This window comes from Melospiza melodia (genome assembly GCF_035770615.1).
Source record: "Melospiza melodia melodia isolate bMelMel2 chromosome 7 unlocalized genomic scaffold, bMelMel2.pri SUPER_7_unloc_3, whole genome shotgun sequence".
Classification (NCBI taxonomy): Eukaryota; Metazoa; Chordata; class Aves; order Passeriformes; family Passerellidae; genus Melospiza; species Melospiza melodia.
Genome location: NW_026948499.1, coordinates 72,278 through 86,992, shown reverse-complemented (window position 1 = coordinate 86,992; position 14,715 = coordinate 72,278). Strand labels below are relative to the sequence as shown.

At 49.6% G+C, this 14,715-nt stretch overlaps 2 protein-coding genes across 2 annotated transcripts; one reads left to right on the top strand and one right to left on the bottom strand.

Annotated features, from left to right (window-relative positions):
• Positions 1 to 228: 228 nt before the first annotated feature.
• On the bottom strand, positions 229 to 9,056 carry LOC134432939 (H-2 class II histocompatibility antigen, A-U alpha chain-like). The gene is made up of 4 exons (XM_063181804.1): positions 8,929 to 9,056; positions 5,673 to 5,924; positions 3,215 to 3,496; positions 229 to 1,310 (listed from the first exon to the last, which is right to left on the bottom strand). Exons 1-4 carry the CDS (start codon positions 9,002 to 9,004, stop codon positions 1,156 to 1,158), a joined length of 765 nt encoding a protein of 254 aa, XP_063037874.1. The 5' UTR covers positions 9,005 to 9,056; the 3' UTR covers positions 229 to 1,155.
• LOC134432926 (class II histocompatibility antigen, B-L beta chain-like) lies at positions 9,003 to 12,046 on the top strand. The gene is made up of 6 exons (XM_063181794.1): positions 9,003 to 9,066; positions 9,705 to 10,010; positions 10,598 to 10,906; positions 11,408 to 11,560; positions 11,731 to 11,806; positions 11,992 to 12,046. The coding sequence occupies exons 1-6, from the start codon at positions 9,003 to 9,005 to the stop codon at positions 12,044 to 12,046; spliced, it is 963 nt and encodes a 320-aa protein (XP_063037864.1).
• Positions 12,047 to 14,715: the final 2,669 nt, after the last annotated feature.

Below are 14,715 nucleotides of genomic sequence, written 5' to 3'. Positions count from 1 at the left end.
TATTTCAGGTTGGAATTGGGGCAGGATTTTGGGATCATTTAATGGCATTTGGGGCTGGATTTTGGGGTCATTTCATGGAATTTTGGGGCTGGATTTTGGGGTCATTTTGTGGGATTTCAGGCTGGATTTTGGGGCAGGATTTTGGGGTCATTTAATGGCATTTGGGGCTGGATTTTGGGGTCATTTCATGGATTTTGGGGCTGGATTTTGGGACAAATTTCAAGACACTTCTGCAGAATCTCAGGATAGATTTTGGGGCAATTCCAAGGGATTTGGGGCTGGATTTTGGGGTTGCATTTCAGCGGATTTTGCGGTAATTCCACGGGATTTCAAGGAAGATTTTGGGGCAATTCCACGAGATTTCAGGAGGATTTTGGGGTAATTCCACGGGATTTCAGGGAGGATTTTGGGGTAATCCCACGGGGTTTTGGGGTGTTTTTTGGGGATTTTGGGTTTCTCAGAGCACGCCGCGCTCGGGGCATGAGAGTTTGGGGCAAATCCAGCAGATCTTGGGGCAATTCCTGGGGGATTTGGGGCTGCATTTTGGGGTCATTTTGTGGGATTTCAGGCTGGATTTTGGGACTGGATTTTGGGGTCATTTCATGGGATTTTGGGACTGGATTTCAGGACAGATTTTGGGGTCATTCTGCAGGATTTGGGGCTGGATTTTGGGGTCATTTTATGGGATTTCAGGCTGGAATTGGGGTAGGATTTTGGGGTCATTTAATGGCATTTGGGGCTGGAATTGGGGCTGGATTTTGGGGTCGTTTCATGGAATTTTGGGGCTGGATTTTGGGATCATTTTATGGGATTTCAGGCTGGATTTGGGGCTGGATTTTGGGGTCATTTAATGGCATTTGGGGCTGGATTTTGGGGTCATTTCATGGGATTTTGGGGCTGGATTTTGGGACAAATTTCAAGACACTTCTGCAGAATCTCAGGATAGATTTTGGGGCAATTCCAAGGGATTTGGGGCTGGATTTTGGGGTTGCATTTCAGCGGATTTTGCGGTAATTCCACGGGATTTCAAGGAAGATTTTGGGGCAATTCCACGAGATTTCAGGGAGGATTTTGGGGCAATTCCATGGGATTTCAGGGAAGATTTTGGGGTAATCCCGTGGGGTTTTGGGGTGTTTTTTGGGGATTTTGGGTTTCTCAGAGCACGCCGCGCTCGGGGCGGGCGCGGCCGAGCTTCATGCCGCGGATGATGAGGACGGTGCCGGCGGCGATGCCCACGATGCCCACGGCCAGGCCCAGGGCACAGATCGCCGTCTCCGTGGCCTCGGACTTGGGCGCCTGGATTTGGGGTTCTGGAAAAATCCAAAATTCCCAAAACTTAGGGGATCCCAAATTTTTTTCTTTTTGTCCTCGTCGTCATCACAAAGTTCCCAAATTCTTCCTCTTCCTGAATTTTTTTCTGTCTCAAATCCCAATTTCCACCCCAAATCCCAATTTTCCCACCCCCAAATTTTCCTAAATCTCAATTATCCCACACCCAAATTACCCCAAATCCAAATTATCCCAAATCCCAATTATCCCAAATCCAAATTATCCCAAATCCAAATTATCTCAAGTCCAAATTATCCCAAATCCCAATTATCCCAAATCCCAATTATTCCAAATCTTAATTATCCCGAATCCCAATTTCCCAAATCCAATTTATCCCAAATTCCAATTTTCCCACCCCCAAATTTTCCTAAATCTCAATTATCCGACACCCAAATTATCCCAAATCCAAATTATCCCAAATCTCAATTATTCCAAATCCAAATTATCCCGAATCCCAATTTTCCAAATCCAATTTATCCCAAATCCCAAATTATCCCAAATTCAAATTATCCCATATCCCAAATTATCCCAAATCCAAATTATCCCAAATCCCAATTATTCCAAATCCAAATTATCCCAATTCCAAATTATCTCAAGTCCAAATTATCCCAAATCCCAATTATCCCAAATCCCAATTATCCCAAATCTTAATTTTTCCAAATCCAATTTATCCCAAATCCCAATTATTCCAAATCCCAATTTTCCCAAATCCAATTTATCCCAAATCCCAATTATTCCAAATCCAAATTATCCCATATCCCAAATTATCCCAAAGCCAATTTTGCCAAAACCCAATCTGCCCAGGTCGAAATTATCCAAATTCAAATTTTCCCAAATCTCAGTTTTCCCAAATCCCAATTTTCCCAAATCCCAATTATCCCATATCCCAAATTATCCCAAATTCTAATTTTGCCAGAACCCAATCTTCCCAATTCCAAATTATCCGAAATTCAAATTTTTCCAAATCCAAATTATCCCAAATCACAATTTTCCCAAATCCAAATTATCCCAAGTCCCAATTATCCCTAATCCAAATTATCCCAAATTCCAGTTTTGCCAAAACCCGATCTTCCTAAATCCAGATTATCCCAAATCCAAATTATCCCAAATTCAAATTTTTCCAAATCCAAATTATCCCAAATCCCAATTTCCCCAAATCCCAATTTTCTCAAATCCCAATTATCTCAAATCCCAATTATCCCAAATCCCAATTATTCCAAATCCCAATTTTCTCAAATCCCAAATATCCCAAATCCCAATTTTCCAAATCCCAATTATCCGAAATCCTAATTATTCCAAATCCAAATTATCCCATATCCAAATTATCCCAAATCCCAATTTTCCCAAACCCAAATTATCCCACATCCTGCAATTTCCACCCCGAATCTCAATTTTCCCAAATCCCAATTATCCCAAATTCAGATTTTCCCAAAAACCCCATAGTTTTTCCCAAACAAAATCCCATTTTTCCCCAAAAATCCCTTATTTTTACCCAAAAATTCCCTTTTTTTTCCCAAAATCCCCAAATCTCACCCCAATGCATCTTTCCACTCCTTCAAGCTCCACCTCGCACTCATAATAACCCCAAATCCCAATTCTACCAAACACCAAAAACCTCATTTTTTCCCCCCAAAAATCCCATTTTTTCCGCAAAAATACCATTTTTTCCCAAAAATTCCCTTTTTTTCCCCGAAAACCCCAAATCTCACCCCACTGCATCTTTCCACTCCTTCAAGCTCCACCTTGAAGTCCTAATAACCCCAAATACTCCTTTTTGAAACGCCAAAAATCCCAATTTTTCCCCAAAAAATTCCATTTTTCCCCAAAAAATCCCATTTTTTCCCAAAATTCCCAAATTTTTCCCCCAAAATCCCCCGAATCTCACCCCAGTGCGTCTTGCTGGGCGCCGCCAGCCCCTCGTGCTCCACCTGGCAGTCGTAGTAATCTCCCGGCTGGGGGATGAAGGTCAGGTAGGAGAACTTGCGGAAGGAGAAGTCGCGGTCGGGGTAGAACGGCGTCTCCTGCACGCCCTCGGCGACGCGGGCGCCGTTGCGGAACCAGGCCAGGCCCAGCACCGGCGGCCAGAACTTGGTCACCGAGCAGATGAGGACGTTGGGCTCGTCCTGCTCCACCGGGTGCTTGGGGAACACGGCCACCTCCGGCGGCACTGAAATGGTGGAAAAAATCCGGGGGAAAATCCGTGAAATTTGGGTCAGGATGGGTTAAAAAAATTGGGATCCATCCAGGTGGGATTGGGTTGGAATCTCGAGAAATTGAGGTGGAACCAACTGGGGTTGAGGTGGAACCAACTGGGGTTGGGTTTGAGGGACACGTAAGTTTGGAATCCCACCAGGATCCTTCTGGAATTTGGGTTGAAATCCTCCTGAAATTGCGTTTGATTCAATTGGGATTGAGGTGGAACCATCTGGGGTTGAGGTGGAACCAGTTGGGGTTAAGGTGGAACCAACTGGGGTTGGGTTTGAGGGACACATAAGTTTGGAATCCCACCAGGAACCTTCTGGAATTTGGGTTGAAATCCTCTGAAATTGGGTTGGATCCAACTGGGGTTGAGGTGGAACCAACTGGGGTTGGGTTTGAGGGACACCAAATTTGAAATTCCACCAGGATCCTTCTGGAATTTGGGTTTAATCCAACTGGGATTGAGGTGGAACCAACTATGGTTGGGTTGGAGAGAAACAAAAGTTTCAAATTTGGGTTGGATGTCCCCAAAATTGGGTTGGAACCAACTGGGATTGAGGTGGAACCAACTGGGGTTGGGTTTGAGGGACACCAAAGTTTGGAATCCCACCAGGAACCTTCTGGAGTTGGGGTTGGTTTTGCCCAAAATTGGGGTTGGAACCAACTGGGCTTGGGTTGAAATCTCCTGAAATTGGGTTGGATCCAACTGGGATTGAGATGGAACCAACTGGGGTTGGGTTTGAGGGACACCAAACTTTGGAATCCCACCAGGATCCCTCTGGACCTGGGGTTGGTTGTGCCCAGAATTGGGTTGAAATCCCCTGGGATTGGGTGGGATCGGCGTCTCCTGCACGCCCTCGGCGACGCGGGCGCCGTTGCGGAACCAGGCCAGGCCCAGCACCGGCGGCCAGAACTTGGTCACCGAGCAGATGAGGACGTTGGGCTCGTCCTGCTCCACCGGGTGCTTGGGGAACACGGCCACCTCCGGCGCCACTGGAATGGAGTGGTGGGAAAAATCCGGGGGAAAATCCGTGAAATTTGGTTCAGAATGGGTTAAAAAAATTGGGATCCATCCAGGTGGGATTGGGTTGGAATGTCGAGAAATTGAGGTGGAACCGACTGGGATTGAGGTGGAACCAACTTGGGTTGGGTTTGAGCGACACGTAAGTTTGGAATCCCACCAGGAACCTTCTGGAACTGGGTTGGATTCAATTGGGATTGAGGTGGAACCAACTGGGGTTGGGTTTGAGGGAAACCAAACTTTGGAATCCCACCAGGAACCTTCTGGAATTTGGGTTGGATCCAACTGGGATTTGGGTTGAGATCCCTTAAAATTGGGTAGGAACCAACTGAGGTTGAGGTGGAACCATCTGGGGTTGAGGTGGAACCAACTTGGGTTGGGTTTGAGGGACATGTAAGTTTGGAATCCCACCAGGAACCTTCTGGAACTGGGGTCGGTTGTCCCCAAAATTGGGTTGAAATCCCTTAAAATTGGGTTGGATCCAACTGGGATTGGGTTGAAATCTTGAGAAATTGAGGTGGAACCATCTGGGGTTGAGGTGGAACGAACTTGGGTTGGGTTTGAGGGACACCAAAGTTTGGAATCCCACCAGGATCCTTCTGGAATTTGGGTTGAAATCCTCTGAAATTGGGTTGGATTCAATTGGGATTGAGGTGGAACCAACTTGGGTTGGGTTTGAGGGACAACAAAGTTTCAAATTTGGGTTGGATGTCTCCAAAATTGGGTTGGAACCAACTGGGATTGGGTTTGAGGGACACCAAATTTTGGATTTCCACCAGGAACCTTCTGGAATTGGGTTGGATCCAACTGGGATTGAGTTTGAAGGACACGAAATTTTGGAATCCCACCAAGAACATTCTGGAATTAGGGTTGGATCCAATGTGAATTGGGTTAAAATCCCCTGGAATTGGGTTGGAACCAACTGGGGTTGGGTTTGAGGGACACCAAATTTTGGAATCCCACCAGGAACCTTCTGGATTTGGGTTGGTTCCAACTGGTTAAAACCCCTGAAATCGGTTCAGAACCCTCCAAAACCACCTCAAACCCCCAAAACTTCTCCAAAACCTCCCGAATTTCCCCCAGAACCTTCCGGAACCTCCCGGAACGCGGTCCCCGCGCTCACCGCTGTCGGTCCTGGAGCTGTTGTAGGCCCTCATGGAGCTCTCGAGGTTCTGCTTGTCGATGGCGATGTTCTGCAGCGCGCCCTGCGCCTCGAAGGAGGCGAACTGCTGGAACTCGGGCAGGCGCCACACGGTCTCCTCGCGCTCCACGTGGAAAATCTCGTCGCCGTCGAAGTCGAACATGAACTCGGAGCTGTCGAACGGCGGCTCCAGCGACTTCTGGTAGAACTCGGTCTGGATGATGCTGTGCTGCACTGGAAAATTGGGGAAAAAATTGGGATTTTGGTTAAAATTTAAAAAAAATTAGAATTTAAATTCAAAATTGGAGATTTTTGATCAAAATCCCAGGAAAACAGCAAAAAATTCCCAGGAAAATTGGAGATTTCTACTCAAAATTCCAGGGAAAATTTTGGGAATTTCTGCTCAAAATCAAAATTTTCAAAAAATCCCAGGAAAATTAGGAAAAAATTCCCAGGGAAATTGGAGATTTCTACTTGAAATAAGGGAAACAAATCAGAATTTTTCACTCAAAATTCAAGGAAAATTGGGAATTTCTGCTCAAAATCCCAAGAAAATTACGAAAAATTTCCAGGGAAATTGGGGATTTCTACTCAAAATTCCAGGAAAATTTGGAGGATTTCCACTCAAAATCCTGGGAAATTCTGTTGAAAAACTTGGAGAAAATTGGAGATTTTTGACCAAAATCCCAGGAAAACTATGAAATATTCCCAGGGAAATTGGAGATTTCTACTCAAAATTCCAGGGAAAATTTTGGGAATTTCTGCTCAAAATCAAAATTTTTAAAAAATAGGGAAAATTCCATGAAAATTGGAGATTCCTGCTCAAAATCCTGGGAAAATTGGGACGTTCTGCTCAAAATCCCAGGAAAATTGCAAAAAAATTCCCAAGGAAATTGGAGATTTCTAGTTAAAATAAGGGAAACAAATCAGAATTTTTCACTCAAAATTCCAGGAAATTTGGGGATTTCTACTCAAAATCCCAGGAAAATTATGAAAAATTCACAGGGAAATTGGAGATTTCTACTCAAAATCCCAGGAAAATTATGAAAAATTCACAGGGAAATTGGAGATTTCTAGTTAAAATAAGAAAAAAAATCTGAATTTTTCACCCAAAATTCCAGGAAAATTTGGGATTTCTACTTAAAATGCAAAAAAAAAAAAAAAAAAAAAAAAAATCAGAATTTTCCACTCAAAATCCTGGGAAAATTGGGAATTTCTGCTCAAAATCCCAGGAAAATTACGAAAAATTCCCAGGGAATTGGAGATTTCTGATCAAAATTGCAGGAAAATTTGGGATTTTTTTTCTCAAAATCCCCCCAAAATGGGGGGAAATACCATGAAAATTGGGATTTCTTCTCGAAATCCCAGAAAATTGCAGATTTTCACTCAAAATTCCAGGAAAATTGGGAATTTCTACTCAAAATCCTGGGAAATTTTGACTTTTTGATCAAAATCCCAGAAAAATTGGGGATTTCTACTCAAAATCCACAGAAAAAAACGGAAATTATTTTTAAATCCCAGGAAATTTGGAGATTTCTACTCAAAATCCCCCCCAAAATTGGGAATTTCTCCCCAAATTCCACGGAAATTTGGGTTTGGGGGGAAAAATCCCAGGAAATTGGGATTTAGGCACCCCCAGAGACCCAAAATTGGGGGAAAAAAGGAAGTTTGGGCTCGGCCTGCCCCAAAAAACCTGGAAAAAGAGGAATTGGGAACTCTCAGTTCCTAAAATTTTGGGTACAGGGGGGTTTGGGCACTCCCAGATCCCCAAAATCCCGGGGACAAGGGGGTTTAGGAACTTCCAGAATCCAAAAATCCTGGAAAAAAAGAGATTTAGGCAATTCTAGACCTCCAAAATTTTAGAAATAAAGGGATTTAGGCACTTCCAGTTCCCAAAATTTTGTGTACAGGGGGGTTTGGGCACTCCCAGACTCCAAAAATCCTGGAAAAAAGGGGATTTAGGCAATTCTAGACCTCCAAAATTCTGGAAATAAAGGCATTTAGGCACTTCCAATCCCAAAAATCCTGGAAAAAGATGAATTGGGAACTCTCAGTTCCTAAAATTTTGGGTACAGGGGGGTCTGGCCACGCCCAGATCCCCAAAATCCCGGGGACAAGGGGGTTTAGGAACTTCCAGAGCCAAAAATCCTGGAAAAAAAGGGATTTAGGCAATTCTAGACCTCCAAAATTCTGGAAATAAAGGGATTTAGGCACTTCCAATCCCAAAAATCCTGGAAAAAGAGGAATTGGGAACTCTCAGTTCCCAAAATTTTGGGTACAGGGGGGTTTGGCCACGCCCAGATCCCCAAAATCCCGGGGACAAGGGGGTTTAGGCGCTTCCAGAGCCCCAAAAATCCCGGGAAAAGAGGATTTGGGAACTCCCAGATCCCCAAATTTTGGGTACAGGGGGGTTTTGGCACGCCCAGACCCCAAAATCCCGGGGACAAAGGGGGTTTAGGAACATCCAGACCCCAAAAATCCTGGAAAAAAAGGGATTTAGGCACTTCTGGACCTCCAGACTTCTGGAAATAAAGGGATTTAGGCACTTCCAGTTCCCAAAATTTTGGGTACAGGGGGGTTTGGCCACGCCCAGATCCCCAAAATCCCGGGGACAAGGGGGTTTAGGCACATCCAGACCCCCAAAATCCGGGAAAAATGGGATTTAGGCACTTCCAGATCCCCTAAATCTCGCGAAAAGAGGATTTAAGAACTCCCAGTTCCCCAAATTTTATGTACAGGGGGTTCTGGCCACGCCCAGTCCCCCCCCAAATCCCCACGACAAGGGGGTTTAGGCACATCCAGAGCCCGAAAATCCTCGGAAAAATGGATTTAGGCACTTCCAGATCCCTTAAATCAGAGAAAAAGAGGATTTCGGAAGACCAAGACCCCCCAAATTCTGTGTACAGGGGGTTTGGCCACGCCCAGATCCCCGAAATCTTTTGGACAGGGGGGTCTGGCCACGCCAAACCCCCCCAAAATCCCGGGACAAGGGGGTTTAGGAACATCCAGACCCCCAAAATCCTGGAAAAAGAGGAATTCAGCCACACCCAACCCCTGAAAATGGGGGGAAAAGGGGGAGAAAAAACCCGAAATAAACCCCCCAAAAAATAAAAAAAAAAATCCCAAAAATTCCCCCCAAAAAATCCCAAAAATTGGGATGGATGCCTTTAACCCCTTAATTCCCAAAAATACCCAAATTCCAGCGAACCCCAAATCCGGTACCCCCCCAAAACCCCACCTTGGACCCCGAAAATCGGGGGCAGGGTCAGGGCCAGCAGCGGCAGCAGCCGGGGGAGGCTCCGCGCTCCGTCCATGGCGCTCCGGGCACACCGGGCAGGGTCGGTGCCGCTCCCAGGAACGCGGATCCGAACTGGGGGCACCGGGATCGGGGGAGCAGCACCCCAAAAACCCCTCAGCCAATGGGCGTGGAGACTTTATGGCGCGTCATGTGTTGCCGGGAAGAGGGTTCAAAAATTGAGCTCCCTAAGAAATTCTGGCCAATCAGAAAAAGGAGCGGAAAGGAGTCATCAGTTGCTGGGGAGAGAGTCTGGAAATGGGGCTCCAAACGGCAATTGGTTCTCGCAGTGGAGCGCGGTTGGTTCGGGGCGGCGGTCGCTGGCCATGGGGCTCGGGGCGGCAGCCGGGGCCCTGCTGGTGGCACTGGGGGTGCTGGGAGCCCCCCGGGTGCGGGCGCGGAGCTCTCGGGTGAGCGGGGGGCGGGAGGCGCTGGGACAGCGGGGGAAAAGGGGGAAAAGGGGAGGGAAACCCTAAAAGTGAGGCCGAGAGGCGTTGTGAATTGGGGGATTTGTGGGAAAATTGGAACCCAAAAGTGATTTGGGGAGCGGCCGGAGGTGGGAGGGGAGAGGATGAGGAAGGGGAAATGGGGAAAGGGCGGCAAAGAGGAAGCGGCAGCGCGGGCAGGAGGGTCCCGTGGCGGCCGTGGGGCACAGGGGGTGCGGAGTGGGGATCCGGGGTGGGCCCCGGAGCTCTGGGGGTGCTGCTGGGGGGGTGTAGAGGCGGAACCCCTTGAGCTGTGTGCTGCACTCACAGGGGTGTTCCAGTTCATGCAAAAGACCGAGTGTCACTTCATTAACGGCACGGAGAAGGTGAGGCTCGTGGAGAGGGCCATCTACAACCGCCGGCAGTTCCTGGTGTTCGACAGCGACGTGGGGCGCTACGTGGGTGACACCCCCTTTGGGGTGTTGAACGCCAAGCACTTGAACCGCCACCCGGCTATCATGAGGTACATGCGGAGTCTGGCGGACACGTTCTGCAAGCGCAACTACGAGATGTTCCGCCCGTTCACCATAGAGCGCCGAGGTGAGCGCGGGACAGAGCGTGTCCCCTCGGGCCCTGCCCCGCCAATGAACCTGGAGCCCCTCGAAACCAGCCTGGGAATCGCCCCAGAGCCCTCAGCCCTCCTTGTGCCCATCCCCGGGGCTCCTTGTACCCCTCAGTGACCCCCCAGTCACTGCCAGTGCCCCCCCACGCGTCCGTTGCAGCGACGCGTAACGGTGACGCCACTCAGCCAATCAGAACTCGCAGTTAAAATGACTCACCTGTTGCCAGGCAGACCCGCAGCGCCGAGTGCCCCGCGCTGGACTCGGCCTCGCAGCGCCGCGCGCTTCGTTCCCAGTTCCTCCCAGTGCCACCAAAATCCCTCCCGGTGCCATTCCAGTCCCTCCAACACCATCTCCAATTCCTCCCCAGTCCCTCCCAGTCCATTTCCAGTCTGTTCCCAGTTCGTTCCCGGTTCACTCTCAGACCTCCACCATATCTACCAGTACACCCCCACCCCCTCCCACCTCACCCAGTGCCACTCAACTCCATCCCAGTCCCTCCCAGTCTATTCCCAGTCCCTCCCAAGCCCTTCCCTCTCTCTCCCAGTGCTCCCCAGCTGATCCCAGTCTGTGCCGTCTCTCTCTCTCCCAGTGCCCCAAACGTGTCCATCTCGCTGGTGCCCGCCTCGAGCTCCCAGCCCGGCCCCGGCCGCCTGCTCTGCTCCGTGATGGATTTCTACCCCGCTGCCATCCAGGTGAGGTGGTTCCAGGGCCAGCAGGAGCTGTCGGAGCACGTGGTGGCCACCGACGTGGTGGCCAACGGGGACTGGACCTACCAGCTGCTGGTGCTGCTGGAAACGCCGCCCCGGCGCGGGCTGAGCTACAGCTGCCAGGTGGAGCACGTCAGCCTGGAGCAGCCGCTGAGGCGGCACTGGGGTACGGGGGAGCCCCTGGGGGCGCTGGCAGAGGCGCTGGGCTGTGCTGGGAGGCACTGGGAGGGAGCTGGAGAGAGCCGGGCTGGGAGTGGGAGAGGGGCTGGGGGCTGGGCAAGGGCTGGGCAGGGGTTTGGGGGGTGCTGGGGAGGGTGGGATGGGGTTGGGGGGGTGCTGGTGGGCACTGGGAGGGAGTTTGGGGGTGCTGGGTGTGACTGGGAGGGAGTTTGGGGGCGCTGGGTGTGACTGGGAGGGAGTTTGGGGGCGCTGGGGGAAAACTGGGAGGGAGTTTGGGGGTCCTGGGGCGCTGGGGGGATTCTGGGAGGGGGCTGTGGGATGCCGAGAGGGACGGGAGGGGCTTTGGTGGCTCCTGTCGAGGCCCAAAAGGGATCGGGGGAGGTTTCAGGGGGTCCCGGCTGGGCCGGGGGCCACAGGGAGGGCGCTGGGAGGGGCTGGGGGTGTCGGTGAGAGGTTTTGGGGGCGCTGAGCCCTGCGGACCCCGCAGAGATGCCGCCGGACGCCGGCCGCAGCAAGATGCTGACGGGCATCGGGGGCTTGGTCTTGGGCTCGGTCTTCGTGGCGCTGGGGCTCGGCTTCTACGTGCGCAAGAAGGTGAGGGCGGGTGCCGGGGGCGGCGTGGCCGCCGTGGCGGAGCCCCGTGCGCGCTCCCGCCGGGGCCCCCGGCCCGGTGTCACCCCCTTTTCTCTGCCCACAGAGCTCCTGAGGCGGCGGCGGCCGCAGCCCCTCCCCGTGGGCTCGGGCCCGGCCGGGACCCCCCCGCTCCGTCCCCGCTCCGCTGATCCCGGGGGGGTCCCGTGTCCCCCCCAGCGCCGCTGGCGCTCTGCCCCCCCCCAGTGCCCGCTGCCGGCGCTCCCAATAAAGCTTCCCAGCTGGGCCCGGGGCCGTTTGTTGGGGGGCGCTGGGGAGGGGTCTGGGGGGGCGGGGGGCGATGGGACGGATTGGGGCAAAGGGAGGGGGAGAAAGGGTGGGGGCTGGGCCCGGGGGGAGCGGGAGGAGGAGGAGGAGGAGGAGGAGGAGGAGGAGGAAGAGCAGCAGCACCAGAACCCCGCGGTTTCCCCGCCCCCCCAGAGCTGCAGCGCCCCCGGCCCCGTCAGCATCGCCCCCTCCCCACATCCCGCAGTGAGCGCGGAGGGGGAGCTCAGCCCTTGTTAAAAATCTCTATTGAATTTAAAATAACTAATACTTTTTAATTTTAAAAGCATTTTATTAAACATCCGGATATAATAATAATAGTAATAATAGGAATAGCAATAGTAATAGTAATAATAATAACAATAATAATAATAATAATAGGACCAGCCATAGTAATAGCACTATTACTACTATTACTTATAATAATAATAATAAAAAAATATTTAAATTCTTATTGAATAATAAATTCTTATTAAAATATTTAAGCATTTAAAATATATTAATTTAGTAATTTCATAAGATTTATTTAGTAATAATTTTAATGTAATAACTAAATAATTTAGTAATTTTAAATAAATTTAATTTTATAATTTTACTATAATAATAATAACAACAATACTAATACTAATACTAATACTACTAATACTAATACTAATAATAATAATTCCATTTTAATAACTATAATAATAATTTATTTATGAATTTTATATTACTAAAATTTATTTAATATATGAAAACATGTCTATTATTTACATTTATATAATCTCTAAATAATTTTAATAGCATTTAATAATTCCCTTGGCCCCTTGTTAATGACATTGTGTTTCTGTCCCGCTCCCTCCTCACGGCCGCGTTCCCTGACGGTTCCTGGGGGATCTCAGAGTGCAAAACCCGACACGGCCCGGGGGGTTTGCAGTGATAAATCCAAACAAATGCAAATTTATTGAAACAACCGCAGCAAAACGCGCTGGGGAGGAATTGGGGAAAAAAAGGGAAAATAAGGAGAAGAGGGAGGGAGAGAAAAGAAAATGTAGAACAGCGAAATCCTTCGGTGTGCAGCCCATGGAGTTCACCAGGTCCCGTCCGGGGAGATTTTGGGCACCCCGACCCCTCAAAATCCCGGGCACAAGGGGGTTTAGGAACATCCAGAGCCCCAAAATCCTGGGAAAAGAGGAATTGGGAATTTTCAGTTCCCCAAATTTTGTGTACAGGGGGGTTTGGGCACTCGCAGCCCAACCAAATTTGAGTACAGGGGGGTTTGAACATTCCCAGATCTCCAAAATCCCGGGGACAAGGAGGTTTAGGAACATTCAGAACCTATAAATTTTGGAAAAAAGTGGATTTAAGCTCTTCCAGTTCCCAAAATTTTGTGTACCGGGGGGTTTGAGCACTCCCAGCCCCCCAAAATTTTGGGTACAGGGGGTTTGGGCTCTCCCAGATCCCAAAATCCCAGGTACGAGGGGGTTTAGGAACATCCAGAGCCCCAAAATCCTGGGAAAAGCGGATTTGGGAACATTGAGTTGCCCAAATTGTGGGTACAGGGAGTTTAGGCACTCCCAGACTACAAAAATCCTGGAAAAAAACGGATTTAGGCACTTCCAGAGACCCAAAAATCCTGGGAAAAAAGGGATTTAGGCACTTCCATTTCACCAAATTTTGGGTACAAGGGGGTTTGAGCACTCCCAGATCCCCAAAATCCCGGGGACAAGGGGGTTTGGGCGCTTCCAGAGCACCGAAACTCCGGGAAAAGAGGATGTGAGAAAACCCAGTTCCACAAATTTTGTGTACAGGCGGGTTTGGACATTCCCAGCCCCCCCAAAATTTTGGGTACAGAGGGGTTTGAGCGCTCCCAGATCCCCAAAATCCCGGGGACAGGCGGGTTTGGGCACTTACATACCCCCGAAATCGGGAAAAAAAGAGGATCTGGGAACGCTTAGTTCTCAAAATTTCGGGTACAGGGGGGTTTGAGCACTCCCAGATCCCCCCAAATTTTGTGTACAGGGGGGTTTGAGCACTCCCAGATCCCCAAAATCCCTGGGACGAGGGGGTTAAGGAACATCCAGACCCCCAAAATCCCCGGGAAAAGCGGATTTGGGAACATTGAGTTCCTAAAATTTTGTGTACAGGGGGGTTTAAGTCGCTCCCAGACACCCCAAATTTTGGGTACAGGGGGGTCTGGCCACGCCAAACCGCCCAAAATCCCTTGGACAAGGGGATTTAGGCACTTCCAGAGACCCAACATCATGGAAAAAGACGAATTCGACCACACCCAACCCCCTACAACCGTGAAAAGAGGGCGAAAAACCACGAACCCCCCCCCGCCAAAATCCCGAAAAATAACTCAAAAAAATCACCCCAAAAACTCCCAAAAATTGCAAAAAATTTGGATTGATCCCTTTGACCCCTTAATTCCCAGAATTCCCCAAATTCCAAAGAACTCCAAATCCGTGAGACCCCTCCCAAAACCTCACATTCGACCCCCAGAATTGAGAGTCAGGGCCAGCAGCGGCAGCAGCCGGGGGAGGCTCCGCGCTCCGTCCGTGGCGCTCCGGGCACACCGGGCAGGGTCGGTGCCGCTCCCAGGAACGCGGATCCGAACTGGGGGCACTGGGAACGGGGGAGCAGCACCCCAAAAAGCGCTCAGCCAATGGGAGAGCGGAGTTTAATAAGGCCGAGTAGAGGGTGTTGGCGGCTAGAGGGTTAATAAATTGAGCTCGCTAAGAAATTCTGGCGAATCAGAAAAAGGAGCGGCAATGACTCATCAGTTGCTGGGTAGAGGGTCTGGAAATCGGGCTCCAAACTCACCGGCCAATTAGAGAGCGCAAAAATCACTTCGGCCAATTAAAGTGAAGCAAAAAAAAACCCCAACCAATGAAAGCG

What these genes read in the sequence shown, in the direction of transcription:
- LOC134432926 (XM_063181794.1), top strand. Translation starts at nt 9,003, where the DNA reads ATGGCGCTCCGGGCACACCGGGCAGGGTCGGTGCCGCTCCCAGGAACG. An exon ending in AACGCGGATCCGAACTGGGG is followed by an intron (nt 9,067 to 9,704) that starts GCACCGGGATCG and finishes GGGGGGGTGTAG; the next exon opens with AGGCGGAACCCCTTGAGCTG. An exon ending in GTTCACCATAGAGCGCCGAG is followed by an intron (nt 10,011 to 10,597) that starts GTGAGCGCGGGA and finishes AGCTGATCCCAG; the next exon opens with TCTGTGCCGTCTCTCTCTCT.
- LOC134432939 (XM_063181804.1), bottom strand. Translation starts at nt 9,004, where the DNA reads ATGGACGGAGCGCGGAGCCTCCCCCGGCTGCTGCCGCTGCTGGCCCTG. An exon ending in CAGCTCCAGGACCGACAGCG is followed by an intron (nt 3,497 to 5,672) that starts GTGAGCGCGGGG and finishes CCACCATTTCAG; the next exon opens with TGCCGCCGGAGGTGGCCGTG. An exon ending in GCCCAGCAAGACGCACTGGG is followed by an intron (nt 1,311 to 3,214) that starts GTGAGATTCGGG and finishes GGATTTTTCCAG; the next exon opens with AACCCCAAATCCAGGCGCCC.